The sequence below is a fragment of the Mobula birostris genome, chromosome 14 (genome assembly GCF_030028105.1).
Source record: "Mobula birostris isolate sMobBir1 chromosome 14, sMobBir1.hap1, whole genome shotgun sequence".
Taxonomy (NCBI): Eukaryota; Metazoa; Chordata; class Chondrichthyes; order Myliobatiformes; family Myliobatidae; genus Mobula; species Mobula birostris.
Window position 1 is genome coordinate 32,157,255 of NC_092383.1, and position 27,857 is coordinate 32,185,111.

The 27,857-nt window shown below is 41.5% G+C and overlaps 1 protein-coding gene across 9 annotated transcripts in view; it reads left to right on the top strand.

The window, feature by feature from the left end:
* Positions 1–20,082, top strand: part of sh3gl3a (SH3-domain GRB2-like 3a) — a 143,292-nt gene extending 123,210 nt beyond the window's left edge. For 4 of the 9 annotated variants that reach the window (XM_072278321.1, XM_072278326.1, XM_072278325.1 and 1 more), the window contains 7 exons: positions 1,498–1,641; positions 1,990–2,123; positions 3,352–3,510; positions 13,030–13,133; positions 15,578–15,705; positions 17,136–17,189; positions 18,383–19,602. In XM_072278321.1, coding sequence (XP_072134422.1) covers positions 1,498–1,641; positions 1,990–2,123; positions 3,352–3,510; positions 13,030–13,133; positions 15,578–15,705; positions 17,136–17,189; positions 18,383–18,588 — 929 coding nt within the window. In that variant the 3' untranslated portion in view covers positions 18,589–19,602. Of the gene's footprint in view, positions 1–1,497; positions 1,642–1,989; positions 2,124–3,351; positions 3,511–13,029; positions 13,134–15,577; positions 15,706–17,135; positions 17,190–18,382; positions 19,611–19,683 lie in introns of those variants that run through there. The other 5 variants (XR_011889073.1, XM_072278322.1, XM_072278327.1 and 2 more) reach the window with 5 other exon arrangements.
* Positions 20,083–27,857: the final 7,775 nt, after the last annotated feature.

A 27,857-nucleotide genomic window follows, 5' to 3' on the forward strand; every position in this document is an offset into this window, starting at 1 on the left:
CGTTCGTGTTTCTGAAAATATTCAAGTAACTTGCTTAAAACAATTACAGATGTTTTTTTTTGTAAATGAACATTTTAAATCAGCATGCTTTATTGGCTAAGATTTTTAACTGCTGGAAAAAAAAGGTTATGTAATTTAAAATTTTCTTCATCCGGAATGGAATGACAATTACTATTTTGGGTCATTTTAGTCATTCTGGAAATTTGATTACCATTTTTTTTAGGCAGTACAATTCATTTACATTTGTGCATGTTTTCCTAATATTGCAGATTTCAGAAAATAAAGGATACAATGTTTTTACTTAATATAGTATAATATTGGTGAGGTGAAAAAAACAAACTATTATACATCCATACATACTAATTTTTATGGACACTAATGGAAACATAATCAAGCTCAGTGCAACAATTTGATGTTGGATATTCCATTGCGTTCAGCCCATTTTATAATGCCATCTTATATTTATTTGGCCTCCCGTTTTCCAGTTATTACTGTCAGAGAAATTTGTAAGTTGTATTTCTTAAAATTTAAATAGGCCTGTGATTTTCTTTTCAGTTTGGCAGTGTACTTCTGGTAAATTCACATGCTTAGTGCACTGTTAATGCTAACTCCAGCTCTCAGCTGCTGGTGAACCCTCCCTTCTGGCAATGACGATAATTCACTACACATTGCACACTTTTTCAACCTTGAATTTTAGGAAAAAAATTTGAAAGATAATGCATGCATAACCAGCAAAATTCATGGATGGTTGTTCAAAATCAAACAAGAATTCAAAGTTTAAATTTCGAAGTACATTTATTGTCAAAGTATCTATACATTATAAAACAGTGGTTTCCAACCTACGGGCTGCGGACCAATACATTGCTGCGAAGCATGCAGGGGTGCAGCAGTGGCCGGAACGCACCCAGCACATCTTTAAGAAAAAAGCTGAAATAAACAAGCTAATTAATTAGGTGCCGCCTGGCACTAAATGTTGGTCCAGATCTGGGCCGACATTTACATGCCGGGTGGCACCTAATTAATTAGCTTGTTTATTTCGGCTTTTTTCTTAAAGATGTGCTGGGTGTGTTCCGGCCACCGCTGCATTCTTCGCGGCAAAGTATCGGTCCACGGCCTGGAGGTTGGGAACCACTATTATAACACCTTGAGATTCATCTCCTTACAGACAGTCACAAAACAAATAAACCCAAATGAACCCATTTGAAAAAAAGACCATCAAACACCTGATGTGCAGAGAGAGAGACAAACGATAGAAGTAAGCGAATAGCATACAGATTGAAAGTGAATCCACAGACACGAAGCCCAGAGCAGGCCACAGCCCCAGTTCAGCACAGTGCCATATTATGTATTAATAATTTAATTAATTGCTCAATAAAAATGACTTGAAAGTTTCTGAGTGATGGCAAATTTTTCTTATGAGACTTTATTTGGTAAACTTGTTTGCATATCTTTTTAGGCTACATTCATGTCTTTTAAATGATTCATATTATTTTGAAGCTTACAGAGCCAAGTTGGGCATGCTAAACACTATGTCAAAGATCCGAGGACAAGTTAAAACAACAGGGTACCCTCAACCTGAAGGCCTGTTGGGTGAATGTATGCTCCGAAATGGAAAGGACCTTGGAGACGATACCAATTTTGGTGCGTTGTTAATCACATTTTGTGCAGTACATAGATTTCCCTTTCAGTCGTTATTTGAGTGAAATTGATAATATGATAAAAGTTCATTTCATTTTTGCTTCAACTATGACGCAAGCAACTTCAATGAATTCATGCAGTTTGAATTTTCTTGGAATAGAGAGATTTTTTGAAATAATTTGTATGATCATTTATCCAGTATGATTCAGTAAATTTTTTAGCTTCTACAATAAAGACGCATTCCTGATTACAATAACTTAAAAAAAGTGGAAATCGTATTAAAGAATGAATTTGAAGGGTCATTTTATAACCCCTTGATTAATTTTGATTTTGTTATTGCTTTATTTTAAGGACCCGCATTGGTAGATGTTGGTGAAGCTCTGAAACAAATGGCAGAAGTAAAAGATTCCCTTGATATTGATGTAAAACAGAATTTTATTGATCCACTGCAAATCTTACAGGAAAAAGACTTAAAAGAAATTGGAGTGAGTAACTTTTCTCATGAACATAATTTGTTTTGTGTAAAGGTCTTTTTTTTTACAATGACTTTTTAAACTGTTTGAATTAATGCTCCAAAGAGTGAATTTTAACAGCATCATAATTTATTCTGACACTTAGATTTCTAAAAATAGTTCAGCACCTTTCTTCAATTAAATGTTTTGCCTTGTTTTAACAAGTTATTCCCTCAAACTAATGAGTACTTTTCACTCCTATAAACCCGAGTTAAGATCAGATCAAACATAAAAATGGCACAGCAACAAATCCAACTTCAACCTGACTGTTTCTACATATAACAGAGATGGAGCTTCTATCCTAAAGGCAAATTGACCACTTAAATTGGTATGTGGAAAGAGTGAGCATCACCTTAAGACCATAAGAATATAGAAGCAGAATTAGGCCATTTGGACAAACAAAAACAAAGAAAATAGGAGCAGGAGTTAGCCACCTGGCCCCTCAGGCCTGCCCCCATCATTTAATATAAACATGGTTGATCTACCTCAGACCTCAACCCCTGTGCCAGACTTCCATAGCACTCAGTTCTTCAATCTTCCAAAAATTTACCATATTGGCTGTTAAGTAGTCATGATTATCTAAGCTCCATAACTCTCAGAAGAGAATTCCAGAAATTTAAAGACCCATTGCAAAAACAAATTTCTACATACCTTAGTTTTACAAGACCAGCTCCTTACATCAAAACTGGTTCATGTGCAAGACTCTCCCATTCATGAACACACCTTGATAACCACACTAAAGTGCCCCTCCAGAACTTGTATTTCAGTAAGATCACTCTTCAGTTTTCTAAACTCCAAAGGTCACAGGCCCAACCTGTTTGGCCTTTTTTGATAAGACAATACTCTCATCTAAGGAATAAGCCAAGTGAATTTCCTTCGGACTGTCTCCAAGCCTACTGTATCTTTCGGTAAGGGAACCAAAACTGTGTGCAATACTCAGGTATGGTCTCACCAGTACAATTCTAAGAAAACTTTCTGGGTTCACAGAATGTTCCCCCCCCGCCCGTCCCTTCCCTCCCCCCCCCCCCCACCCACTAACACCAAGGTATGTTCAGCAAGTCAGGACAAAAGAAAAAGCACCCAGAAAAAAACTATTCCATTTCTTTTATTGAGGAATGAGCATGTGTTAAATTGAAAAATGTTGTATAAGTATGTATTCCTTGATATATAGGGATTGTTAACGTGTTCTTATTTTTACCAGCATCACTTAAAAAAGTTGGAAGGTCGCCGTCTAGATTATGATTACAAAAAGAAACGCCATGGTAAAATCCCCGATGAAGAGATAAGACAAGCAGTGGACAAATTTGAGGAGTCCAAAGAGCTCGCTGAGATCAGTATGTTTAACTTCTTGGAAAATGATGTAAGTTTACAAAATATTCGCATTAGCAGAAAACAATCCCCCAGCTAGGTAGCGGCTCATATATTACAACCGCCTCTGATTCAGTTTGTTACTCTTAAGTATGCAGAATAAAGTCTTATAGTATGTAACTAAAGCGGATAAGTGTTTACCTGAATAACAGGAGACTATTCGACTATTATGGGAGACGATGTGAGGCTTAAGGGAATTTAGAGTGATGTTTTCATTGTAAAGGCAAATTTCAACCCTGGGTTGAAGCCAGTTGCTCTTCTTCCTCCCAGGTTGCTCCAGTGTAATCACGAAGACAGACGCGCTTAGTTGTCCTGAAGCAACTACATGGCATAAATTGCGACATTACTCACTAGCAGTGTAAAGCAGAATGCAACATCATATCACCCTCAACACAGCTGCCCTTTATGGATGGCCCAGTTCCAGCGACTTAAGCAAATTATCTTCAGTAATTGAGGTGCACAGTTGGTAGGACTGCTATTTCATGCGACCATAAAAGAATCTTGTTAGTACTTCAAAGAAAAGTTGAGAGTTTTTCTCACTGTATTTAGTCCTCAACCAAAATCTAGAGCACATGATGTGAGCACTTATTTAACTAGAGTTGAAACTCTCATAGTCACTCATGTGATATGGGCAAGATCAGCATTTATTGTTTATCATTCTTTGTCCATGAGAAGCTGGTTTTGAGTTACTCATTTGGCTCGGTCCATTTTGTGGTGAAGGCGTTCCCTTGGTCCTGCTCCAGGGTCATGACCTAACATGAGAAGAATGCTATGCTATTCCTTGGATATGAACGCCCACATGTCTGCAATCTAACGTTCGAAGTAAATTTATTCTCAAAATACTTGCATGTCACCCCTACAATCAGGAGATTCATTTTCTTGCAAGCATAATCAAGTCGAATAGCCATAAAGAATCAATGAAAGATCACACAAACTAGGAGTACAGCCAGCGTGCAAAAGACAGTAAACTGTGTAAATACAAAAAGGAAGAAGAAATAATAATAAGTAAGTAAGCAATAACTATTGAGACCATGAGGTGAAGAGTCTTTGAAGGTAAGTCTAGGTTGTGGGAGCATTTCAGTAATGGGGCAAGTGAAGTTAACCGCTTTGGTTCAAGAGCCTGACAGTTGAGGGGTAATAACTGTTCATGAACCTGGTGTTTTGAGTCCTGAGGCTCCTGCACATTCTTCCTGATGGAAGCAGCGAGAAGGGAGCATTACCTGGGTGGTGGGGGTCCCTGATGAAGGATGCTAATTTCCTGCTACAATGCTCTGTGTAGGTGTGCTCAATGGTGTGGAAGACTTCACCCATGATGTGCTGGGCCATATCCACTATTTTTTATAGGATTTTCCATTCAGGGCATTGGTGTTTTGTACCAAGCTGTGATGTAACTAGTCAATATACACTCCACTACACATCCATAGAAGTTTGTTAAGGTTTTGGATGACATGCCAATCTTTGCAAACTCTTAAGGAAGTATAAGCTCTGTTGTGCTTTCATCACAATTTCATTTATGTGTTGAGCCCAATACAGGTCCTTCTCTGAAATGATAACACAAAGGATTTAAAGTTGCTTACCCTCTTCACTTCTGATCGCCGATGAGGACTGGCTCATGGACCTCTGGTTTCCTCCTCCTGAAGTCAATAATTAGCTGCTCGGTCCTTCTTTCAGTAAGAAGCTGTTCGTGACACCAGTTAGCCAGATTTTCAGGTCTTCATCCTATATGCTGAATCGTCACCTACAACAACAGTGTCATCAGCAAACTTGAATATGGCATTGGAGTTTTAGATTAGATTAGATTCAACTTTATTGTCACTGTGCCGAGTACAGATACAAAGCCAAGGAAATGCAGTTAGCATCTAACCAGAAATGTAAAGAATAGTGTTATTTGCAAAATACAAAAAGTAAGTGCTACAACACACAAATAAAGAAGTACTGAGACAGTACAATATGGGTGCAATACTGCTTAGCGCTGTGATGTGAGATTCAGCTGGGTCACAGCCTCAGGAAAGAAGCTCTTCCTGTGCCTGCTGGTGCAGGAGCGGAGTCTCCTGTAGCGCCTACCGGATGGGAGGAGAGTAAAATGTCCATAGTTAGGGTTAGATGCATCCCTGATAATGATTTTTGCCCTGCCCAGGCAGCGTTTACGGCAAATGTTCTCAATGGTGGGCAATTGGGTGCCGATAATCCGGTGGGCAGTTTTCACCACACGCTGGAGTGCTTTGCAGTCCGATATGGGACAATTGCCATACCACACTGAGATGCAATTGGTGAGTATACTCTCAATGGTACAGCAGTAAAAGTCCGTCAGTATCCTGGGACAGAGGTGAGCTTTCTTGATGCTCCGCAGGAAATAAAGGCACTGTTGCGCCTTTTTGATCAGGATGGGAGTTCAGGGACCAGGTGAGATCCTCGGAAATGTGGACACCAAGGAATTTGAAGCTTGATACATGCTCCACTACAGCTCCATTGATGTAGATGGGGATGTGAGTGTGGCTCCCAGCATGCCTGAAGCTCACAATGATCTCCTTGGTCTTCTGGGTGTTAAGGGCCAGGCTGTTGTCGGCACACCACGCAGCCAGGTGCTGGACCTCGTCCCTGTAGGCCATCTCGTCATCCCCTCTGATCAGGCCAACCACCGTGGTGTCATCTGCGAACTTGATTATGGAGTTAGAACCACGTACAGGAATGCAGTCATAGGTGAAAAGGGAGTACAGAAGAGGGCTCAGCACACAGCCTTGAGGCTCACCGGTGTTCAGGGTGAGAGTGGAGGAGGAGAGGTTGTCTAACTTAACTGATTGGGGTCTGTTAGTCAGAAAGTCCAAGGTCCAATTGCAGAGGGATGAGCTGATACCAAGCTGGTGAAGTTTGGCGATCAGCTTGGAGGGAATCACAGTACTGAATGCAGAACTAAAGTCAATGAACAGCATTCTGACTTAAGAGTTGGGGCTGTCCAGGTGGATCAGGGCAGAGTGAAGTGCCGTGGAGATAGTGTCCTCTGTTGACCTGTTGGTGCAATAGGCAAATTGATGGGGGTCCAGGGTAGTGAGCAGACAGAATTTCAGATGTGATAGTACCAGTCTTTCAAAGCACTTTGCAATGATGGGGCTGAGTGCAACTGGACGGAAGTCATTCAGGCCCGTGGCAGTGGAATGCTTCGGCACTGGCACGATGGTGGCGACCTTGAAGCTTGTGGGGACAAGTGCCTGGACCAGGGACAGATTAAAAATGTCTGTGAAGACCCCGGCCAACTGCCCTGCACAGACTCTGAGCACACGGCCAGGTGTTCCATCCGGACCAGCTGCCTTCCGTACATTCACCCTGCTCAGGGTGGAGCAAACATCGGAGGTGGAAAGTGAGAGAGGCAGTTCACCAGGTGGGAGATCCGCTTTGAGGGTGACCTCCTTGTTCTCTCAGTCAGAGCGAGTGTAGAAGTAATTGAGCTCATCAGGGAGGGAAGCAGACCTGGAAGAGGGCACAGTACTAGGAGGTTTGAAGTCTGTAATGACCTGTATGCCATGCCACATGTGCTGGGGCCCAAGGAGTTGAAATGCTCCTCGATTCCCCTCCTCAGGTTGGCCCTGGCTGAGCTGTAAGGCTCCGGTCTCCAGACCTGAAGGCTGAATCTCTGGCTTTGAGCAGGAGGCGAACTTCTCTGTTCATCCATGGTTTCTCATTGGGGAAAACTTCTACTTGTTTTTGTGATGTCAGTCTATCTACACACTTGTTGATGTGCTCAAGGACAGAGTTGGTATAGAAGTCAATGTTAATCTGAGAGTCTGTGGTGGCATGGGCAGTAAACACGCTCCAGTCTGTGTGCTGGAATTGGTGCTGAAGAGCAGAGTCAGCACCTCCAGCCAGATCTTAATAGTCTTCATTGTGGATTTCACACGTTTAATGACCAGGCTATACTTGGGAAGCAGAACAATGAAAGATGGTCGGACTGTCCCAGGTGGGGGAGGATAGTGGCTTTGTAAGCGTCAGCCACATTTGTGTAGACATGATCTAAGATTTTATTTCCCCTTGTGGTGCATGATACATTTTGGTAAAATCTTGGAAGTACAGTACGTAGGTTACAATGGTTAAAGTCCCCATCAACAATAAAGGCTCCGTCTGGATGCAATGTCTGCAGCTTGCTAATAGTGGCACTGAGGTTTTTCATGGCTACTTTAGCATTAGCATCCGGAGGTACATAAACTGCAACAGCAATGATGCATGTAAACTCTCGGGGTTGATAAAAAGGTCTGCTCTTAATAATCAGGTATTCCAGATCAGCAGAGCAATAAGTGTCAGCAATGGTAGAGTTAGTACACCATGATCGATTCACGTAGATGCATAAACCACCTCCCCTACTTTTACCTGTCACTGTTGCGGCTCTGTCAGCCCTGAAGACCGTGTGCCCTTCCAGTTCCACCACGTTGTTTGGGACAGCACTGTTTAGCCACGTCTCCATAAAAAACAGGACGCTGCAATCCATAAGCCTTCTTTGTGTGAGCGTCCAAGTCCTTAGTTCATCCAGCTTGTTCGTCAGAGACTGAACATTGGTGAGGAAGATGCTAGGTAGCGCTGGCCAGTGTGGATTTAGCCTTAGCCTAGCGCGCAAACCTCCACACTTCCCCCATCTTTGTTTATGGTCTCGACGCCGGCACCGGGCCCTTCCGGTCGGAGTGAGTTGAATGCAGGTCCGCGGTGTCCTTACTAACTCCGGAGATAGTTGGTCGAAGTCGAGTGGATAGTCCAAAACTGTGTTGGTGCATCAATAGTTAATGTCCAAAAGTGACTGTTTGCTGTAAGTGTAGTTCGCATAGCCGAATCGAGCGAACAAGCAGATAAATTAACACTATTTTTTAAAATCTGGTAAGACTCTGAGCCTCGCGATACACACGCGCTGCCATGTTTGTGTTTAGCTGCCCAAGTGTAAAGCAAGTAGAGCGAGTAGAACAGGGGGCTAAGCACACAACCTTGTGGTCCACTTGTGCTGATGGAGATTGTGGAGGAGATGTTGTTGCCAATCCAAACTGACGGGTCTGTGAGTGAAGAAATCGAGGATCTAATTACACAAGGAGTTATTGAGGCCAAGGACTTGAATTTTATTGATTAGTTTTGGGGGGATGATAGGATTGAATGCCGAGCTGTAGTCAATAAGAGCATTATGATGTATGTATCTTTGCTGTCCAGCTGAGTGAAGAGCCAATAAGATGGAATCTGCTGTGGATCGGTTGCTCCCATTGGCAAATTGCAGTGGATCCAAATTGCTTCTCAGGCAGGAATTGATGTGTTTCATCACCAACCTCTCAAAACACTTCATCACTGTGGATGTAAGTGCTACTGGACAATAATCTCTGAGGCAGGTTACCAGATTCTTCTTTGGCACTGGTTTAATTGTAGCCTGTTTGAAGCCATTGAGTACCTCAGACTGCCGAAGCAAGAAGTTAAAGAACTCAGTGGACGCTCCAGCCAGTTGTTCAGCGCAGGTGTGTAGTACTTGGCCAGGTACCCCATCTCAGCCGGATGCTTTCCGTGGGTTCACCCTCCTGAAGGATGCTCACATATTAGCTCAGAGACTGAAATCATCAGGTGCTATGGGAGTTTGTGATGGTTCCTCCACCTTTTAGTGTCAAAGTGAACAAAGAAGGCATTGAGCACATCTGGAAGCTAAACTGTGTTGTCACCAATGTCACTTGATTTTACTTTATTAGAGGTGATAGCATTCAAGCACTGCCACAACTGCATTATTAAGGACCCCCAGCACCCAGGGCATGCCCTTTTCTCACTGTTACCGTCAGGTAGGAGATGTAGAAGCCTGAAGGCACACACTCAGCGATTCAGGAACAGATTCTTCCCCTCTGCCATCCGATTCCCAACCTCACTTTTTTAATATACAGTATTTCTGGTTTTTCACATTTTTAAAAATCTATTCAATATACGTAATTGATTTACTTGTTTATTTATTATTATGTTTTATTTTATTTATTATTATTATTTTTTCTCTTTCTGCTAGATTATATATTGCATTGAACTGCTGCTGCCAAATTAACAAATTTCACGTCACGTGCCAGTGGTAATAAACCTGATTCTGATTAATTCAAGTTTAGTCTGGAATTGCCACTTTGCCTGTGAGATGGCTTTCAGGAGATCGTACCTGGACCTCTTGTAACTTTCTTGGTCACCAGACTTGAAAGCCTCTGATCTGGCTGTCAGAAGATTGTGGATCTCTTGGTTCTTCCAGGGTTTCTGCCTGGGGAAGATTCTGAATGATTTTGTGGGGGCACACTCATCTACAACTGTTTTTATAAAGTCTGTGACAACCATGGTGTACTCATTCAGATCCACAGATGAGTCCTTGAACACGGCCCGGTCCATTGACTCAAAGCAATCCTGCAGCTGTTCCTCAGCCTCCCGTGACCACCTCTTCGTTGTTCTCATCTCTGGAGCCTTGCTCTTTATCTTCTGTCTGTATGCAAGCAGGAGAAGGAAGCCACGTGATCAGATTTCCTGAAATGCAGTCTGGACCTGGAATGATCAGAATTCCTCATCTTACTATAGCATTGGTCTAGTGTGCGGGGACCTCTGGTGCTACAGGTTAAATGCTAATAGTAATTGGACAGGCATTTCCTCTAACAAGTCTGATTGAAAACCTGATTATAATATGAAATGCGGTGGGATGGGCTGTTTCTTATTTGGTGACTGCATCATGCGGTATCTCAAGCACTTGATTATAGTCGGCTGCTGCTTGTACGTAAACTTAAGTCAGGATCAGGGATGACAACTCCTTTGGTAAATAGAACAGACGCCATTTGATCATTAAGTGCTCAAGGTAGGGAGAAGCCTCCACATTTGAGCACCACATAGAGTTTATCACTGAGCAGACAACTCTCCTCCCATGTGGGTCAGCAAGGTAGTGTCATGGTTAGCACAACATTTTACAGTACCAACGACCTGCGGCCTGTAAGGCGTTTGTATGTTCTCCACGTGACCGCGTGGGTTTCCTCCGAGTGCTCCGGTTTCCTCCCACAGTCCCAAGTGTACCAGTTGGTAGGTTGATTGGTCATTGTAAATGATTAGCCCATGATTAGGCTAGGATTAAATCGGGGGATTACTGTGCAGTGCAGCTCAAAGGGCCAAGAAGTACCTATTCTACACTGTATCTCCATAAAGAAATAGATAAATAAGGCCACATTAAAAGTTAATTTACAGTGACCAATTAACCTATCAACACATCTTTGCAGTATGTGAGGAAACTGGAGCACCTGAGCAAAACTATGTTGTCATGAGAAGAATGGACAAACTCTGCACAAATAGCACGTAACATTGAACCTGCGTAGGAATCACAACGCCTCAGTGCCATCCCAAGGACTTCCTAGATTTAAGATCAGATATCACAGCCATCTCCCTCTGTTGGATATAACTCTATCCTATGGAGAGAGATTTCATTTATTCCTGTTGATCATTTTTATTAGAGTTCCCATCTGCAAGGTCAAGTTAAGGTGAACGACTTGCCCACCTGTGAGTTTTGTGATGGAGTGAAATTCTTCTGCCACCGATCCAATGTGCAGTTTTGAATTGCTGGATCTGTTCTGAATCGATCCCACTTGGAATGATATCAGATACCACACAGCACAATGGAAGTTGTTCCCATTATTATATGAGAATAGCTCAGTAGGCACTATACCAGTTCTGCTGTTTGATAGATGCAGCTACCACAAGGTAGATCATTGAAGATGTGGTCAAGGTGTTTCCCTGTTGATGGTTTTCACCCTACCTGTGATAAGACACAGTCAGACAATTTTGAGGGCTAATATTACTGAGTCTGTTTTCATGATATACCTGGAAAGCTTCCGTCTGGAATATATTCTACGTACTTGATGATCACAGTGCATCTTCTAAGTGGTGTTCAAAATGAAGGGATACTAATTTATTAGAAAAGGCAGTAGTTAGCGATCTGCAAGGAGTTTCTTTTTTGCCACCTTTGACCTGATGCAATGAGATTACAAGGTCCAGAATCAATGTTGACAGGTCTCAGCACCACCCTTTCTTAATTATATACCACTGTACTTTCAGTGGGTCTCCCTTCCTCAGAGAGGACAAATGATACCAGAATTGTAATGGGGATATTTAGTAGTTCGCTATTAATTGATTGGTTTCATTATTTCCCAGCATGACAAGTAACCAGAGTTAGAAAGAAAGCATTACATCAACAGTAGCCTGAGGTCATAAAAGATGCCACATTTCCTGCTGCTTTCCTTTTTCTCTTTCATTAGATTTGTTTGAGACCTATTTAGCAAATAGCAATTTCAGCCATGACAGAATTATTTTTGAAGTTTGTACTATTCCTTAACAGTATTTTAATTATATTCTCACTTTGTTTGCAATAATTGAATTATGTTAAAATTTAAGTATACATACAAAGAGTTTGCAAAAAAAAGACATATAATGCCCAAAATGCCTGTATTAAAAAACAGATATAACACCTGAAAGGCTGAATTTTGTACTATATAATATGTGGGTATAGATGCTTAAATACAGAACTTGACTCGCTTCGACAAATATTTTTCAATTAAAATGATCATGTTGATACTTTTAGAAATGACAATCTAGAATTACATCTGATACTTTATTTTACACATGCAGTCATTTCCTAGAAGATTTTCTCTTAAAAAGCATGTTTTTGACCATTTAAATCTCAGCTTACATAGTACAGGGAAAATTGGATAATGTGTTGTATAAGAAAGTTTCAGAATCAGGTTTAATATCACTGCCACATGTCATGAAATATGTTGACTTTATGGCAGCAATGCAATGCATAATGGTAACAGAGAAAACAAGTGAACTACAGTATATATAAATAGTTAACTTAAATAAGTAGTGCAAAACTAAAACATTTTTAAAAAGTCGTGAGGTAGTGTTGATGGATTCAAGGTCCATTCTAAAATCAGAAGGGAGAGAGGAGGAAGCTCTTCCTGAATCATTGAGTGAATGCCTTCAGGCTCCTGTACCTCCTTCCTGATGGTAGCAATGAGTAGAGGGCAAGTCCTAGGTGATGGAAGTCCTTAATGATCAATGCTGCCTTTTTGAGGCATTGCTCCTTGAACATTTCCTGAATGCTATGGAGGCTGGAGCCCATGATGGAGCAGACTGAGTTTACAACTCCCTGCAGCTTATTTTGATTCTGTGCAGTAGCCTTCCCCCCACCCCACCCCCGCCATTCCAGACATGATGCAGCCAGTTAAACACTCTCCCCAGTACATCTGTAGAAACTTGTGAGTGTTTTTGGAGACATACCAAATCTCCTCAAACTCCTAATGCACAGGTGAGCAGATAGCTTGGCTGAAAAATAGTAATGCAATTTAACCAAAGCTGCACAGAACACAGGAAGTTGTGAATAAGAATTCCTAGGAAACATATCTTTGTCAGTGCTCTTACTTATTCCCCTCCCAAACCTAATCACAATCTTGCTTTGAATATTTTTTAAACAGGTCATCTTGCTAAGCAAATTTTCTTTATCCTGTAGGTAGAGCAAATAAGCCAGCTGTTAGCTCTAGTGGAAGCAGCCTTGAACTATCATAAAGAATCCACTACAATTCTGGAGCAGCTTCATGACACACTACAGAACAGGTAAAATTATAATTACATTTCCTCCAAAGCACTGAAGGATATAGAGTTCAAGGGTTGTTCTTTGATATTTCAAAATTAAGAAGGAAGGTGGGGATACAGAGTACAAAAATTGAAAACCATTCTAAGCACGATAGACCATGGGGGTTTTCATCTTTTATAGTAATTGGTGAAAAATTGTAGCCGAAAGGCATTGAGCCAGATTGCACCGATTATTAGCTAGCAGTTCCCTGGTGTGTTGCTGAATAGCTGTGCTGCAGTGGAAGGCACGTAGTAGACTTTCTCTGTGCGCACTATAGCATGGAAGCATAAAAACACTGACGATCAAATCACTCTATTTTGAGTAAAAGTGCATTTCCTTCAGTGTCTACTTCCTTGCTGTATTCACCTTAACACATCAGAAAATATACCTGAAACCTCTATCCTGAAGTGTTATTTGAAGAGGAATCTTTAACATAAAAAACTCACGACCAGCAGTAGAATTGCAATTGAAATCCCATTCTGAAGTTTGAAAATTGCAATTGTTAACTTTATAATCTTCAACAGTGCAAGTAACTTGTTAAATAATGTACACAGAGTATAACTAGCCACAACCAAATCAAAAGCGCAATAAGTAATGACTAATTTAAAAAATGCTCAAGGGGCACTTCTCTCACTGTGTGATTCTGGCAGTTTTGCTCGTAGAGTGCACCTCAGAAATTCCAGTATACATCGCATGACTCTTACCTTGGACACACCAGATCTGGAGTTCTGCATTTGGTGTTGCACACCATCCCTCAGGAAGAATGAAATGGCCTTAGAGGGCCAATTTCACAGATTCACCAGCGTGCTACCAGGGTGATCATAGCTAAGGTCCCCTAGTCCATTAGAGTTAACTTATAAACTTTATATTGGTTAAGGGTTCAACTAACTAAAGAGTATTAAAATGTTAAAAACAAGAGATTCTGTAGTTGCTGGAACTCTGAGCAATATGGCGGAGGAACTCAGCAAGTCAGGCAGCATCTTTTGAAGCCCTTTATTGGTCGGAGTTCACCATGGACGTTGTCTACATCATATGCAAGCCTGGGCAGTACAATATGGAGAGCCGGTGCAGCAAGATGCCCCTCTCCATACAGCTGATGAATCCAAAGGAACAGCAAAGACTGATACAGTTTGGTAGCAGCAGCATCGCAGGAGTTGCCGGTCAGCATTAAACTCCATGTAGGACTGCCTTAGGAACTTCAGCTCTGGATTTTTCCTCGGTGTTTACTCCTGAAAGCCTTCCCATGAGTGGGTATAGCCGCAAAGCAGCAGAGGTTTGAGATCAGAGTTCCCCTTTTCCTAGATGAGCTGCTGATAATAAGCCCCACGTGCCAGAAGCAACTGATTTTAAGGCACCATTAACCTGCCTTTGCCCCTTCCCCTGTTAGTAGAAATGGTTCCGCCGGGTTTAGTAGTTAAGCCACATACGAAGGCCAGGACGTGGACTTGGTTGTCAGAGGCTGTTTGAGATGCACGCCATCGGGAGCTTTTAACAGGTAGTGGGAGCTTGTCCTCACTACCTCCCCCAGCTATGATGACCTTAAGAAACCATGCTTAAGGAGCCTTGAGGCAGCATCTATGGAGGGGAATAAACAGTCGATGTATTGGGATGAGACCCTTTATGACTAGAAAGGGGGCAGAAGCCAGAGTAAGGTTGGGGGGAGGGCAGAGGGAAAGCAGTATAAGCTGGTTACGTCATAGGTGAGGATCAAGGTGGGTGGGTGTGGGAGAATGGATGAAGTACGAAGCGTGAAGGGGATAGGTAGAAGAAGTAAATGGCTGAAGAAGGAATGTAATAGGAAGGGACAATGGACCATGGAGGAAAAGGAAGGACAAAGGAAGGACAGATGCGCAGGTAGAAGAGAAGGGGTAAAAGTTAACAGGATTAGATTGGGTAAGTAGAAACTATTTCCTTCTACAGAAGGAATTACAAATCCAAAGACACAATATTAAAGGTAGACTAGGTCATTTTGGAAGACAAATCAGGAAGCACATTATCTCACAGAAGTATGGACACCTGGAGCATCCTCACCCAAAATAAAACTGTGTATACCAGTCAATTAGGATCCCCAAGACTGAATACCGGTCATTTAGCATCCCCAAGACTGAATACTGGTCAATTAGGATCCCCAAGGCTGAATACTGGTCAATGAGCAACCCCAAGACTGAAATAAATACATTTTATAGATAAAGATATTAAGGAATATGGAGATATGATAGGTAATTGGAATTGCAGTGTGGTTCAGCTGAATGATTGTGCAGATTCAAAGGCTCAGCAGCCTACACTAGTTCTTCACAGAAGTTGTGCAGAGTAAAATAAAACAATGGAAATTCTGATGTGCACTCTCAGCAGGCAAATAAATCTCCTCAATATGTTTACTTCAAGCAGTTTTTTTTTACAAAACCCTTGTATGCTTTTCTTAAAGGATAAGTACAGCCTCCAGTCGTCCGAAGCGTGATTATAAACCAAAACCTGCGGTGGCCTCATCTTTTGAGCCTAGTGATAACCAACAGCACAATGGTCTTTCGTACAATTCTTCCTTCAAGTCATCTGGTAGGGATGCTTACTTGCAAATATTACAGGGATATGTATAGAGTTATGCACATACTACGTATAGTAACAAGTTGTTTCAGTGTAAAGATGATGTCAGACCATAAGTGTGTAGAATATATGTTACCAACTCTCAGTAATGTTTCCAGCTTTATTATATAATACCTGCATATTTGACCCTGTAAAGATGTTTTGAATGTTTTAGAACGTAGAATAGTACAGCACATTACAGGCCCTTCGGCCCACAAAGTTGCGCCAGCCCTCAAACCCTGCCTCCCATATAACCCCCAACCTTAAATTCCTCCATATACCTGTCTAGTAGTCATTTAAACTTCACGAGTGTATCTGCCTCCACCACTGACTCAGGTAGCGCATTCCATGCACCAACCACTCTCTGAGTAAAAAAACCTTCCTCTAATATCCCCCTTGAACTTCCCACCCCTTACCTTAAAGCCATGTCCTCTTGTATTGAGCAGTGGTGCCCTGGGGAAGAGGCGCTGGCTATCCACTCTATCTATTCCCCTTAATTATCTTGTACACCTCTATCACGTCTCCTCTCATCCTCCTTCTCTCCAAAGAGTGAAGCCCTAGCTCCCTTAATCTCTGATTGTAATGCATACTGTCGAAACCAGGCAGCATTCTGGTAAATCTCCTCTGTACCCTTTCCAAAGCTTCCACATCCTTCCTACAGTGAGGCGACCAGAACTGGACACAGTACTCCAATTGTGGCCTAACCAGAATTTTATAGGGCTGCATCATTACATCGCGACTCTTAAACTCTATCCCTCGACTTATGAAAGCTAACACCCCATAAGCTTTCTTAACTACCCTATCTACCTGTGAGGCAACTTTCAGGGATCTGTGGACATGTACCCCTACATCCCTCTGCTCTTCCACACTACCAAGTATCCTGCCATTTACTTTGTACTCTGCCTTGGAGTTTGTCCTTCCAAAGTGTACCACCTGACACTTCTCCGGGTTGAACTCCATCTGCCACTTCTCAGCCCACTTCTGCATCCTATCAATGTCTCTCTGCAATCTTTGACAATCCTCTACATTATCTACAACACCACCAACCTTTGTGTCGTCTCCAAACTTGCCAACCCACCCTTCTACCCCCACATCCAGGTCGTTAATAAAAATCATGAAAAGTAGAGGTCCCAGAACAGATCCTTGTTGAACGCCACTAGTCACAATCCTCCAATCTGACTGTACTCTCTCCAAGACCCTCTGGCACCCAGGAGGCAACAAACCATGCGGGTTTTATATTGCATTTCATTTTATCTTAATGGTATTGTTAATATATGTTTTGGGCTTCAGAGTACTATTATTTAGTTTGCCGAATTTGTGTGTTTTAGTGTGTGTTGGCTTACATTTTACCTGAACAATCCTGCATGCTTAATTCCTTGTTTCCCTTTTCTATTATCATTCAGCTAAACCTTGCCCAGTCAGGTTCCTCCGCAGGTCAAAGCATACATGTCCACCTTGTGAGTAGCTTTCAGAAGCCATTGTGTGTGTGAGATGCACTCCTGTTTCTGCACGTTTGCAAATCATGATCACATTTTCCCAGATTCCTCCATGCTTGTAAATTTATTACTAATTATTGACAGTTTATCAACATTATTGTTAGAAATGGAATGTGTTCTTGCAGACATGTTTTTTAATAGGCTAACTAGCTATTCTTAGTGCCTTCAGGGGAGTATGTAGAAAAAATACATAACCTAATTTACTTTTTTAATATTCCTAAAGCTATTCCCATAATAATTAGAGGTTAATAAACTTTAATTAGGGAGCATTATCCATTAATGTTACTCTTTACTGTTTCAAGACATTTGCATTATAGCTGCTTATTTGTCTTTAAGTAATTATTATTCTGGTTTGGAAATATTACAGTGCAGTATGCAATGAAAAATGGCTTGGAAAATAATACCAATATAATATAGGAACATGATGTTTAATGTATTTCTCTGAGCCTATTTTCTGCCAAAAGGAATATTTTTCTTTTGTCTTGTCATAAAATACATTGCATAGTAAGATTGTGACATGCAAAGTAATATACTAACAAACTAACAACACACACTGAATGCTGGAGGAACACAGCAGGCCAGGCAGCATCTATGGAAAAGAGTAAACAGTTGACATTTTGGGCCAAGACCCTTCATCAGGACTGCAGGGAAAAAAGATGAGAAGTCACAGTAAGAAGGTGGGAGGAGGGGAGGAACAAATACAAGGTCGTAGACTGATAGGTGAAGGGAGAAGGGGAGGGTGTGAAGTGAAGTGAAGAGCTAGGAAGTTGATTGGTAAATGAGATTAAGGGCTGGAGAAAGGGGAATCTGAAAGGAGAGGGTAGAAGACCATGGAAGAAGGGGAAGAAGGAGCAGCACCAGAGGGAAGTGATGGGCAGGTAAGGAGATAAGGTGAAAGGGGAACTGGGAATGGTGAAGGACGGCGGGAGGCAATTACTGGAATATTGGTAATCCGAGGTCATAGAAATGGGTAGAAGTTTTGGCCTGAAATGTTGACTGTTTACTCTTTTCCATAGATGCTGCCTGACCTGCTGAGTTCCTCCAGCATTTTGTGTGTGTTGCTCTGGATTTCCAACGTCTGCAGATTTTCTTGTACTTGTCATACTAACAAACTGATCTTTTTCTCCCCCCCCCCCCCCCCAAATTCCTTGCAGCTTCCTCTACACAAGTTGATCAGCCTTGCTGTAAAGCTCTTTATGACTTTGATCCTGAAAATGACGGGGAGCTTGGATTCAAGGAAGGTGATATCATCACTCTCACCAATCAGATCGACGAAAATTGGTTTGAAGGCATGTTGAATGGTGAATCTGGGTTCTTTCCAATTAATTATGTTCAAGTGATCGTTCCTTTGCCACAGTGAAACTGGTCCAGTTTTGTAAGTTTTCGGATATCAGCTTATGTTGAAGGCCGATTGAACACAGACATTCATCAGTGTGGCATTCTGTGAAAGCCTTGCTATTTGATTGACTTTTGTACATGTCTTCTATTTGTCTATTTATTTTTTTACATGTTCCATTTGTATTGAAAATGTTCGTCTTTTGCTACAAGAGTAATGCAAATCTAACCTATTTCTGCCATGAAGTTTACAGTTTTTAAGTATATGGCTGTATCTATTTAACTTTTATTTGTGCTCCAAATCTTCTGTTGCTGATTACAGTGGGAAAATTTTCTATTTAGCTGTAATGAAGAATATTCTTGATACAGTTTAATTATTGTGGTTATACTTAACTGTTATTAACTTTTTAAAATTCTGATGTGTTCTTGAGCCATTATATTTGGCAATGTAATTTATTGTTATGCAAAGAGATGTCATAATAAATGTGTGGACAAAAACCATAACTTATGTAGTGATAGCTCTTGTTGTTAAGTAGCTTTTGTCAATTACACATTTGCATTTTATGTATTTTAAGTACTTGAAGGGGGAGGAAAAAAGACTTGAATGTACTTTTATTCATTTAAAAACCATGCACTGTATTTAAGATTGCACAATGTTCTGGTTTTTTGCCCAGAAGACAGGAATAACAGCAGTAAACCCTTTTTTGCCCTGTGAAAGTCTCAAGATTTGTAATGTGAAAACAATACCCTTTGAGATGTCGATGCCCAACGATACTGTGTATGTGGTGCATTTCCTGATCCACATAGCTAGATGATGAAGGTGTGGATAATGGGACAGGACCATCAGAGAGTGGACGCCTGGAAACAAGCAATATATCTTTCCTTTCTCAATAACACCTAAGAATTCGGGTGAGCTGAAGAATGGCTTTGAAATATTTTGAATCCAGGTGAGCAGAAGAATAGTTTTGAAACAGAAAAAAATGATTTGCCAATAAACATGGAATTAAAGTAGTTCAGACCTTGCTGTTTTTTTAATCTATTGTTTTTTGCTTTTTCTTTTTTTTCAAAAAAAACCATTCTGGCCTTATCTAAGATTTTAATTAAAGATTTTACATTCCAGCAATACATTTGCCAACCAAATCATAAACATCAAAGGAAAAGAGCTGCGAGTGATTGAATTGTAACGGAGGCCACCTGGATGCTAAAGTTTACAGTCACACAGGGAATGTTGAACCAGCACAATTACATTTGGCTGCTGTCTTTTGACTGTCTTTTGTTTGCCTGATTTGGATTGTGTGCCAATTACAAAGAGCGCTTTGATGAGCTTTTTATCAGTGCTAAAGGCCACTCAAAGCTAAATGCTGTACTTTCGGTTTTATTGAATTCAAAATGTTTTACCTTTTACTGAATGAGGTTCAAAGGTCTCTCAGGAGATCCATTGTGGAAGTCCGTCAATCAAAATCCAAAGGGGAAAATTTCTATGCAGGATTTATATATATTTATTAGTGTCACATGTACTGATATACAATAAAAAACTTTTGTCTGTGTACTATTTCATAAGTATAAACTATAAATAAATCAAGGAAGAATTAATTGACAAAAAAGACCAAGGCCCATCTAGTTCTTAGACTATACTGGGGTTCAAATTATTCTACACTGGGGTTCCCAACCCAGGGTTCACAGACCTCTCAGTTAATGGTAGGAGTCCATGGCATGAAAAAGTGTTGGGAACCCCTGTTCTAGACTGAGTTCAAAGATAATCCATTGATGACTAATCACCACGATAGTGAAAATCCTTAAGCAAGCGTAGTGGAGCTAAGCCCTCATGGAATTCCAGCAATTAAATATTTAATGGACAATAGTTCCAAATATATATTTTCCTCAAGCAGTTACCACTTACTGTATCTGAAATTTCATATAGGTGTACCTCTGAAATTGAACAGTATTTGGATATTGATGCCAATGTGTTTTGACATTATTGACAGGTAGATCATCTATCACCTTGAAGCAAAGAAGAGGTATCCACAATCTACAAATCTGCTCAAGTTACAATTCACCTCAGGAAAATGGCTGCTTGCCTTCGCCAAATTAATTGTTAAAACTTGCTGTGCCAAGTTAGTACTGGCACTTAATTGGGTATAAAGAACAAATTAAGCCAACTTAACAAACCCACAGAGCTTTTTGAAATCTAATTTTGACGGTTGTAAATCTTTAGTACTTTTGATCTCTGTTTTTGCCTCCTTTTCCAAATGTTCTCTTTCTCTTTGAGCCTGATTTAATTTACCACAATTCCTTCAGTGAAGTTGCTCTATTATCAGCCTTTAAATCGAGCAGTTGAGATCACTAGTCCCCTCTTTCACCAAGGTCTCACAAGTCCCATTGCCCTTTTTCTCCAACCTGCAGGCCAAAAACTATTTTGAGATGTAGGATAAGGCCACAAATTCAGTTAATAGAGGACATCAAGAGATTCTCGCGTAAATATCTCTGCAAATCACTTCTGTATATGTTGGTTAAGTGACCACTATAAATTGCCCCTAGTGTGTGGATGTGGGAGTGAATTTGAGGAGGGATGGAGCAGGTGTGTGGAGCATAAAAATGAATTAATGTAGGATTATTGTTAAAGGCAGTGAAGGTAGGCCACAATCATCAATACAACCACTGAAAGGTTTAACCTTGAAATCTAATTAAAGAAAATGACATCAGTAAACAATATGATCAAGGGCGACATCTTTCAGAAACTGCTTTTTTCACTTCCTTTGGCCAATTGAGTGATCTGGCATTCACTGCCTCTGAGGGAGTTTGGTGAGGTTTCAAGCGAAGTGCACGGCCTTGATGCGAAGAAGCCTGGAGGCAGGGCGCGAGCCCGTGATCAACTCCATTCCTGGCCGATCCTGCTGATTAAGTCGCCACAGAAGATTGAAATCAACAAGGATGCGAGCAGAAGGCGAGCGTGTGTTCAGTGCCTCCTCACCTGTCTGTGGGTGACAGTTCTCTCTCTCGCTCGCTGCTGCCAGACGAAGGTGCCTAGGTTCGTTTTCTCTCTCTCTCTCTCTCTCTCACTCTGTGTGTGTGTGTGTCTCTCTCTCTCTCTCACTCACACTCTGTCTCTTGATGCTGCCGGAGGATGGTGCCAGAGTTCTGGGTCTTGGGCAAGGTTTAACCAACCCTGTTTTTGGACTGGACTCTGTAGTTCATGTTATGATGTGTTTCTGGTCTCTAGTTCCATCTGTTCTGTTGCAGTTTTGTGCGTCTTTGATTGGGGAAGACTGGGGCTGTGGCCTGCAGTTAGCGAACAGCACAGCACTGGATTGAACTAAACTGAGCTGAACTGAACATTCCTTGATTTTTTCAATGACTGAAGATTTGATGTTTTATATTCTCTGTTTTTCGCTCAGTTTTTGGTGCTGTTTGCATGTGGGGGCGGTGTTTGATGTTTTTCTTTGAATGGGTTCCATGGTTTTCTTCGTTTCATGGCTGTCTGTGGGAAGACAAATCTCAGGGTTGTATACTGCATACTTACATTGATTTAAAAAAAAGTACTTTGAACTTTGGCCTAAGACTCTAAATCTCTTTATCAGCATCGTATACCATCTTTCCCATTCAAGCTGATGCTTCAAAAGTTGAGGAGATTCTGTCAGGCATTGAGCTACAGGAAATGTTGCCCTTCTCATCAGCCATCGCTTAAAGCAGAAGAAGAGTAAATAACATGTACAGCAGACTGGGTACTGCTACTGCCTCTCAACATCAATAAACCTAATTTAATCCTGACCTTGGGTGCTCTCTGTTTAGAGTTTGCGTGTTTCCCCTGTGATCATATAGTTTTCCAATGGAGGTTGCAATTTCCATTTACAGTATGTTCTGGATGCAAGGTGAACTGGCTACTGTAAATTACTCCCAGTGTTGGGTGGTAAGAGAATCGGAAGATAGAAAACAGCTTACAGGGGAATAAGTAAAGGGATTGATGGTTTGCATTGAAAGGTGTCATAGACTTGATAGACTGGACAATTTTCTCCAAAAGTAAGAGAATAGGATTAAGCAATTGCCTTATCAATTGACACACAAAAAAAAAATGCTGGAGAATGCAGCAGGCCAGGCAGCATCTATAGGAAGAGGTACAGCTGCCATTTCAGGCCGAGACCCTTCATCAGGACTAACTGAAAGAAGAGATAGTAAGAGATTTGAAAGGGGGAGGGAGAGATCTGAGATGATAGGAGAAGGCAGGAGGGGGAGGGATGGAGCTAAGAGCTGGAAAGTTGGCAAAAGGGATACAAGGCTGGAGAAGGGAGAAGATCATGGGACAGGAGGCCTAGGGAGAAAGAAAGGGGGAGGGGAGCACCAGAGGATGGGCAGAGAGTTATAGTGAGAGGGACCGAGGGAGAAAAGAGAGAAAAAATATATAATAAATAAGGGATGGGGTACGAAGGGGAGTTGGGGCATTAATGGAAGTTAGAGGAGTCAATGTTCATGCCATCAGGTTGGAGGCTACCCAGACGTAATATAAGCTGTTGTTCCCCCAACCTGAGTGTGGCTTCATCTTTACAGTAGAGGAGGCCGTGGATTGACATATCAGAATGGGGATGGGGCGTGGAATTAAAATGTGTGGCCATTGGGAGATCCTGCTTTCTCTGGCCGAGAGAGCGTAGGTGTTGAGTGAAACGGTCTTCCAGCCTGCGTTGGGTCTCGCCAATATATAAAAGGCCACATCAGGCGCACCGGACGCAGTATATCACCCCAGCCGACTCACAGCTGAAGTGTCGCCTCACCTGGAAGGACTGTCTGGGGCCCTGAATGGTGGTGAGGGAGGAAGTGTAAGGCCATGTGTAGCATTTCTTCCGCTTACAAGGATAAGAACCGGGAGGGAGATCGGTGGGAAGGGATGGGGGGACGAATGGACAAGGGAGTCGCGTAGGGAACGATCCATTGACTTCTCTAACTTCCATTAATGCCCCACCTCCCCGTGTACCCCAACCCTTTATTTATTTATTTATTTATTTATTTATTTATTTATCCATCCATCCATCCATCCATCCATCCATCCATCCATCCCCCCCTTTTTTTTCTCCCTCTGTCCCTCTCACTATAACTCCTTGCCCATTCTCTGGGCTTCCCTCCCCTCCCCCTTTCTCCCCAGGCCTCCTGTCCCATGATCCTCTCCTTTCTCCAGCCTCGTATCCCTTTTGCCAATCAACTCTCCAGCTCTTGGCTCCATCCCTCCCCCTCCTGTCTTCTCCTATCATTTCAGAACTCCCCCTCCCACTTTCAAATCTCTTACTATCTCTTCTTTCAGTTAGTCCTGACGAAGGGTCTTGGCCCGAAACGTCGACTGTACTTCTTCCTGTAGATGCTGCCTGGCCTGCTGCGTTCACCAGCATTTTTTGTGTGTGTGGCTTGTATTTCCAGCATCTGCAGATTTCCTCGTGTTTGTGCCTCATCAATTGTCTTATATTGGTAAGATAGTTTCACAGATATTAACCTCATTCAGGATCCAGAGAGGGAGAGGGGGAAAAAACCAGTTGAGTAAACCAGTGCTCTTGTTCAGATGCTATCCTTTAATGAGTGGGAAGAGCTGCCATGTTCTCAGTATGGAAATAGCCTCATTGTAATGTGCATTGCTCAGCAGTGATTATGTCACTCAGTGAATGGTTCAGGAATCACAAACTCTGATCCCACATTTATGGTACAACAAGAAAAGTTTGCATCGGTGCAACAGGTTTCATTACTTTAAGAAATCCTGAAGCATGCAACAGCCAATGTTGTACTTTTAAACTCTTATCACAGGCATAATGTTGGAAATGCAACTTCGTGAAAGTGCCCACTTTATTAGGTACACCTGCTTGTTAATGCAAATATCTAATCAGCCAATCGTGTGGCAGCCACTCAATGCATTAAGGTATGTAGACACGGTCAAGACGTCCAGTTGTTGTTCAGATCAGACATCAGAATGGGTAAGAAATATGATCTAAGTGACTTTGGCCATGGACTGATTGTTGGTGGTTTGAGTATCTCAAACTGCTGATCTGCTGGGATTTTCACACACAACATTTTTTAGGATTAACACAGTAAGGTGCGAAAAACAAAAAAATTGGGTTTTTTTTTGTGAGCATCAATTCTGTAGGCGAAAGCACCTTATGAATGAGAGGTCAGAGAATGGCCAACTAGTTCAAGCTGACAGGAAGGCAACTTACTCAAATAACCATGTGTTACAACAGTGATGTGCATAAGAGTATCTCTGAATGCACAACACACCGAACCTTGAAGTGGATGGGCTACAAGATCAGAAGTCCACAAACATACTCGGTGGCCATTTTATTAGGTGCATCCAAACACGAAATCTCTGGCACTTCAGCACATTTTCTGTACTGCACTGGAATATTTGAATTCCTTTAAGGTAAAGAGAGATCATTTTCAAAGTTCCAAGTAAATTTATTATAAAAGTACACGTATGTAACCATTTTCTTGCAGGCATTCACAGTAGGACAAAGAAATGCAACAGAACCAATGAAAAACTACACAGAAGACAATAGTGCAAATACAAATATTGAAACAATTATATTTTAATAAATAAATAACTAATACTGAGAACATGAGTTGTAGAATCCTTAAAACCATACAGTGTAATGTATCATTTGTCAATGACTAACGCAGTCCAAGGATGTGCTAGCATCAGCTCACAATGGAATAAAACCCGCCATCATTACCTAGATACCCATCCCATTGTAGTTGGCTCATTAGTGTCCCTACAAGTGGTCGAGTAAGCCCTCACTCCTCATGGCACTCCATAATGTGAAATGCATCTTGTCCTTGCTGGTGTCATCCACATCCTGAGGAATCATTTAAGTATTTGTGCAGCGGCAGTATCGGCAAAGTTCGAACTTTTGCAAACAAAACAGAACTACAAGAGCATAATGGTCATTGCATAGAGACGCCGAAAACAGATCAAGTGGCCAGCGTTCACCAGGGATACAATTAGTGCCAAAATAAGCATTTTGATATCATTCAATAGTTTAATATCAGTGAAATGTATACAATATTCATCCTGAAATTCTTGTTCTTCGCAGACATCCACAGAAACAGAAGAGTGCCCCAAAGAATAAGTGGCAGTAAAAATGTCAGAGCCCCAAAGCCCTGACTACTCCCCCACCCCACACAAGCAGCAGCAAAGCAATGACCCAGCCCCACACTTAAGCAAACAAAACATCAGCACCCTCCACCCACCAAGCAATCGCAAAGCCCACAAGAAAGACCACAATCTGCAGTACAACAAAAACTAATCATTCCCCCGACAATTCAACGTACCACGAGCTCTCTCTCCCTAATAAAGGGTCCGCTTTCACAGCGCAAGGGAGAATAATCATGTATAAATAAAAAGTTACTCTAGGACCTTTCTGTTTCCTGGCTGGGGAAATCAGTCAGGTTGGAATGAGATACCACAGTTTATTTCGGCCTTGCACAACTGGAAGTGGATAACACAGAGTGAAATGTGATAATGACCATTTCTTACTCATTTTACATCACACTGTCAATTCAAACAGGCACTTCTCATTGTAGGTTGAACTTGTTTGTCTGAGACACTTTCAGTTTTAGAGCATGTACTGTAGAATCAGGGAGTACTGCAAGCACAGAAACAGGCCCTTTGGCCCATCTGCTCTGTGCTATCTGTTCAGTCCCATTTACCTGCACTTGTACCATAGCCTGCCATACCTCTCTCACCTGTGTACCTATCCAGACTTCTCTTAAATGTTACAATTGAACCTGCATCCACCACTTCTGCAAAAAGTCCATAACACACTCTCACCACCCTCTGAGTGAAGTAGTTCCCCCCTCAGATCCCCCTTAAATATTTCGCCTTTCACCTTAAAGCCATGACCCATTTCTAGTCTTTCCCAGCCTGAAGGGAAAAAGCCCACATGCATTCAGCATATCTATACCTGCATGTCATATGAGGATAAGTTGAGTTAGCTGGGGCTTTTTTTATTTGGAGCAAACGATGATGAGAAGTGATTTGATAAAGGTGTACAGAATTGCAAAGGGTATAGAAAAGAGGGGACACTAAGAGACTAGTTCCCAGCCCAAAAAATTAGCTAATATGAAGGGGCATAATTTTAAGGTGATTGGAGGAAAGTATAGGAATGGGATGTCAGAGGTAAGGTTCATTTGTATAGAGGTGCATAAATTGCACTACCAAGGTTGATGGGAGAGACAGATGCATTAACAATATTTAAGAGACACATAGGTACCTATTGTACAGCCCTGGCTTTGCGTATCTAGACAGCTAGGACACAACATCTATGGTCGACCCTGACCTCAGAGATGGGTACATAGATGAAAGAAAATTAGAGGGCTATGTGGGAGGAAAGGGTTAGATTGATCTTAGAGTAGGTTAAAAGTTTGGCTCAATATTGTAGGCCAAATGGCCCGTAATGTACCTCTCATAATTTTCCATTATGATCTCCCCTCATTCTCCTGAGCTCCAGTGAAGGAAATCCTAACCTATTCAATTTAGCCCTGTAACTTTGGTCGTCAAGTTCCAACACATTTATGTAAATTTTCTCTCTGCTCTTTCAAGCTTATTGATATCTTTCCTATAGGTAGGTGACCAGAATTGCACTGATACCCTAAATTTGGCCTCTTCAACTTCTTATACAACTTCTACATAACATCCCACCTCCAATACTTGAAGCCCTGCATATCAAGTGGTTTCAGAATTTCTTAAGTCTCCACACAATGCTCCCATGTAGTACTGTAAAGGAAACTAGACCAAGCTATCTAGGAGCACCCATCCATGGACACTCCCAGGCAACAAGATCCTCACAGTGAAATGGAAATCTATGACAGAACTACGGTAAGTCCCATGACTGCCTTGTATACTTTAAGGAATCACCTTATGGCATGGATGTATTTACCTTAACAGTTCATGTCCAAGTGTTATCTAGGTTTTGCTGAATTCATTAAGTGAAGAGCTATTGGTGGAATTAAATATTGTGTGATCATCAGCAAGCAGATGATAGAAGGAAGGAGACTGATGAGCAGTTGAAAACATTTGGATCCAGATCATTGCACTGAAGAACTCCTACAGCAATGATTCCAACAACACAAGCAATTTCCTTTGAACATGTTATGGCTGGTGATCTTGAAGTGTTTCCTCCTTTTTATTGTTTCAATTATTTGCAACTGTTCATGTACATTGGAAGTCAGACAATCCAAATTTGGAAATTTCAATGGTTCATTTAGTATCTTACCTCCCCAAACCTCTCCCCAAACACACCATGAAAACCTTTACTGTTCCTTCTCTGT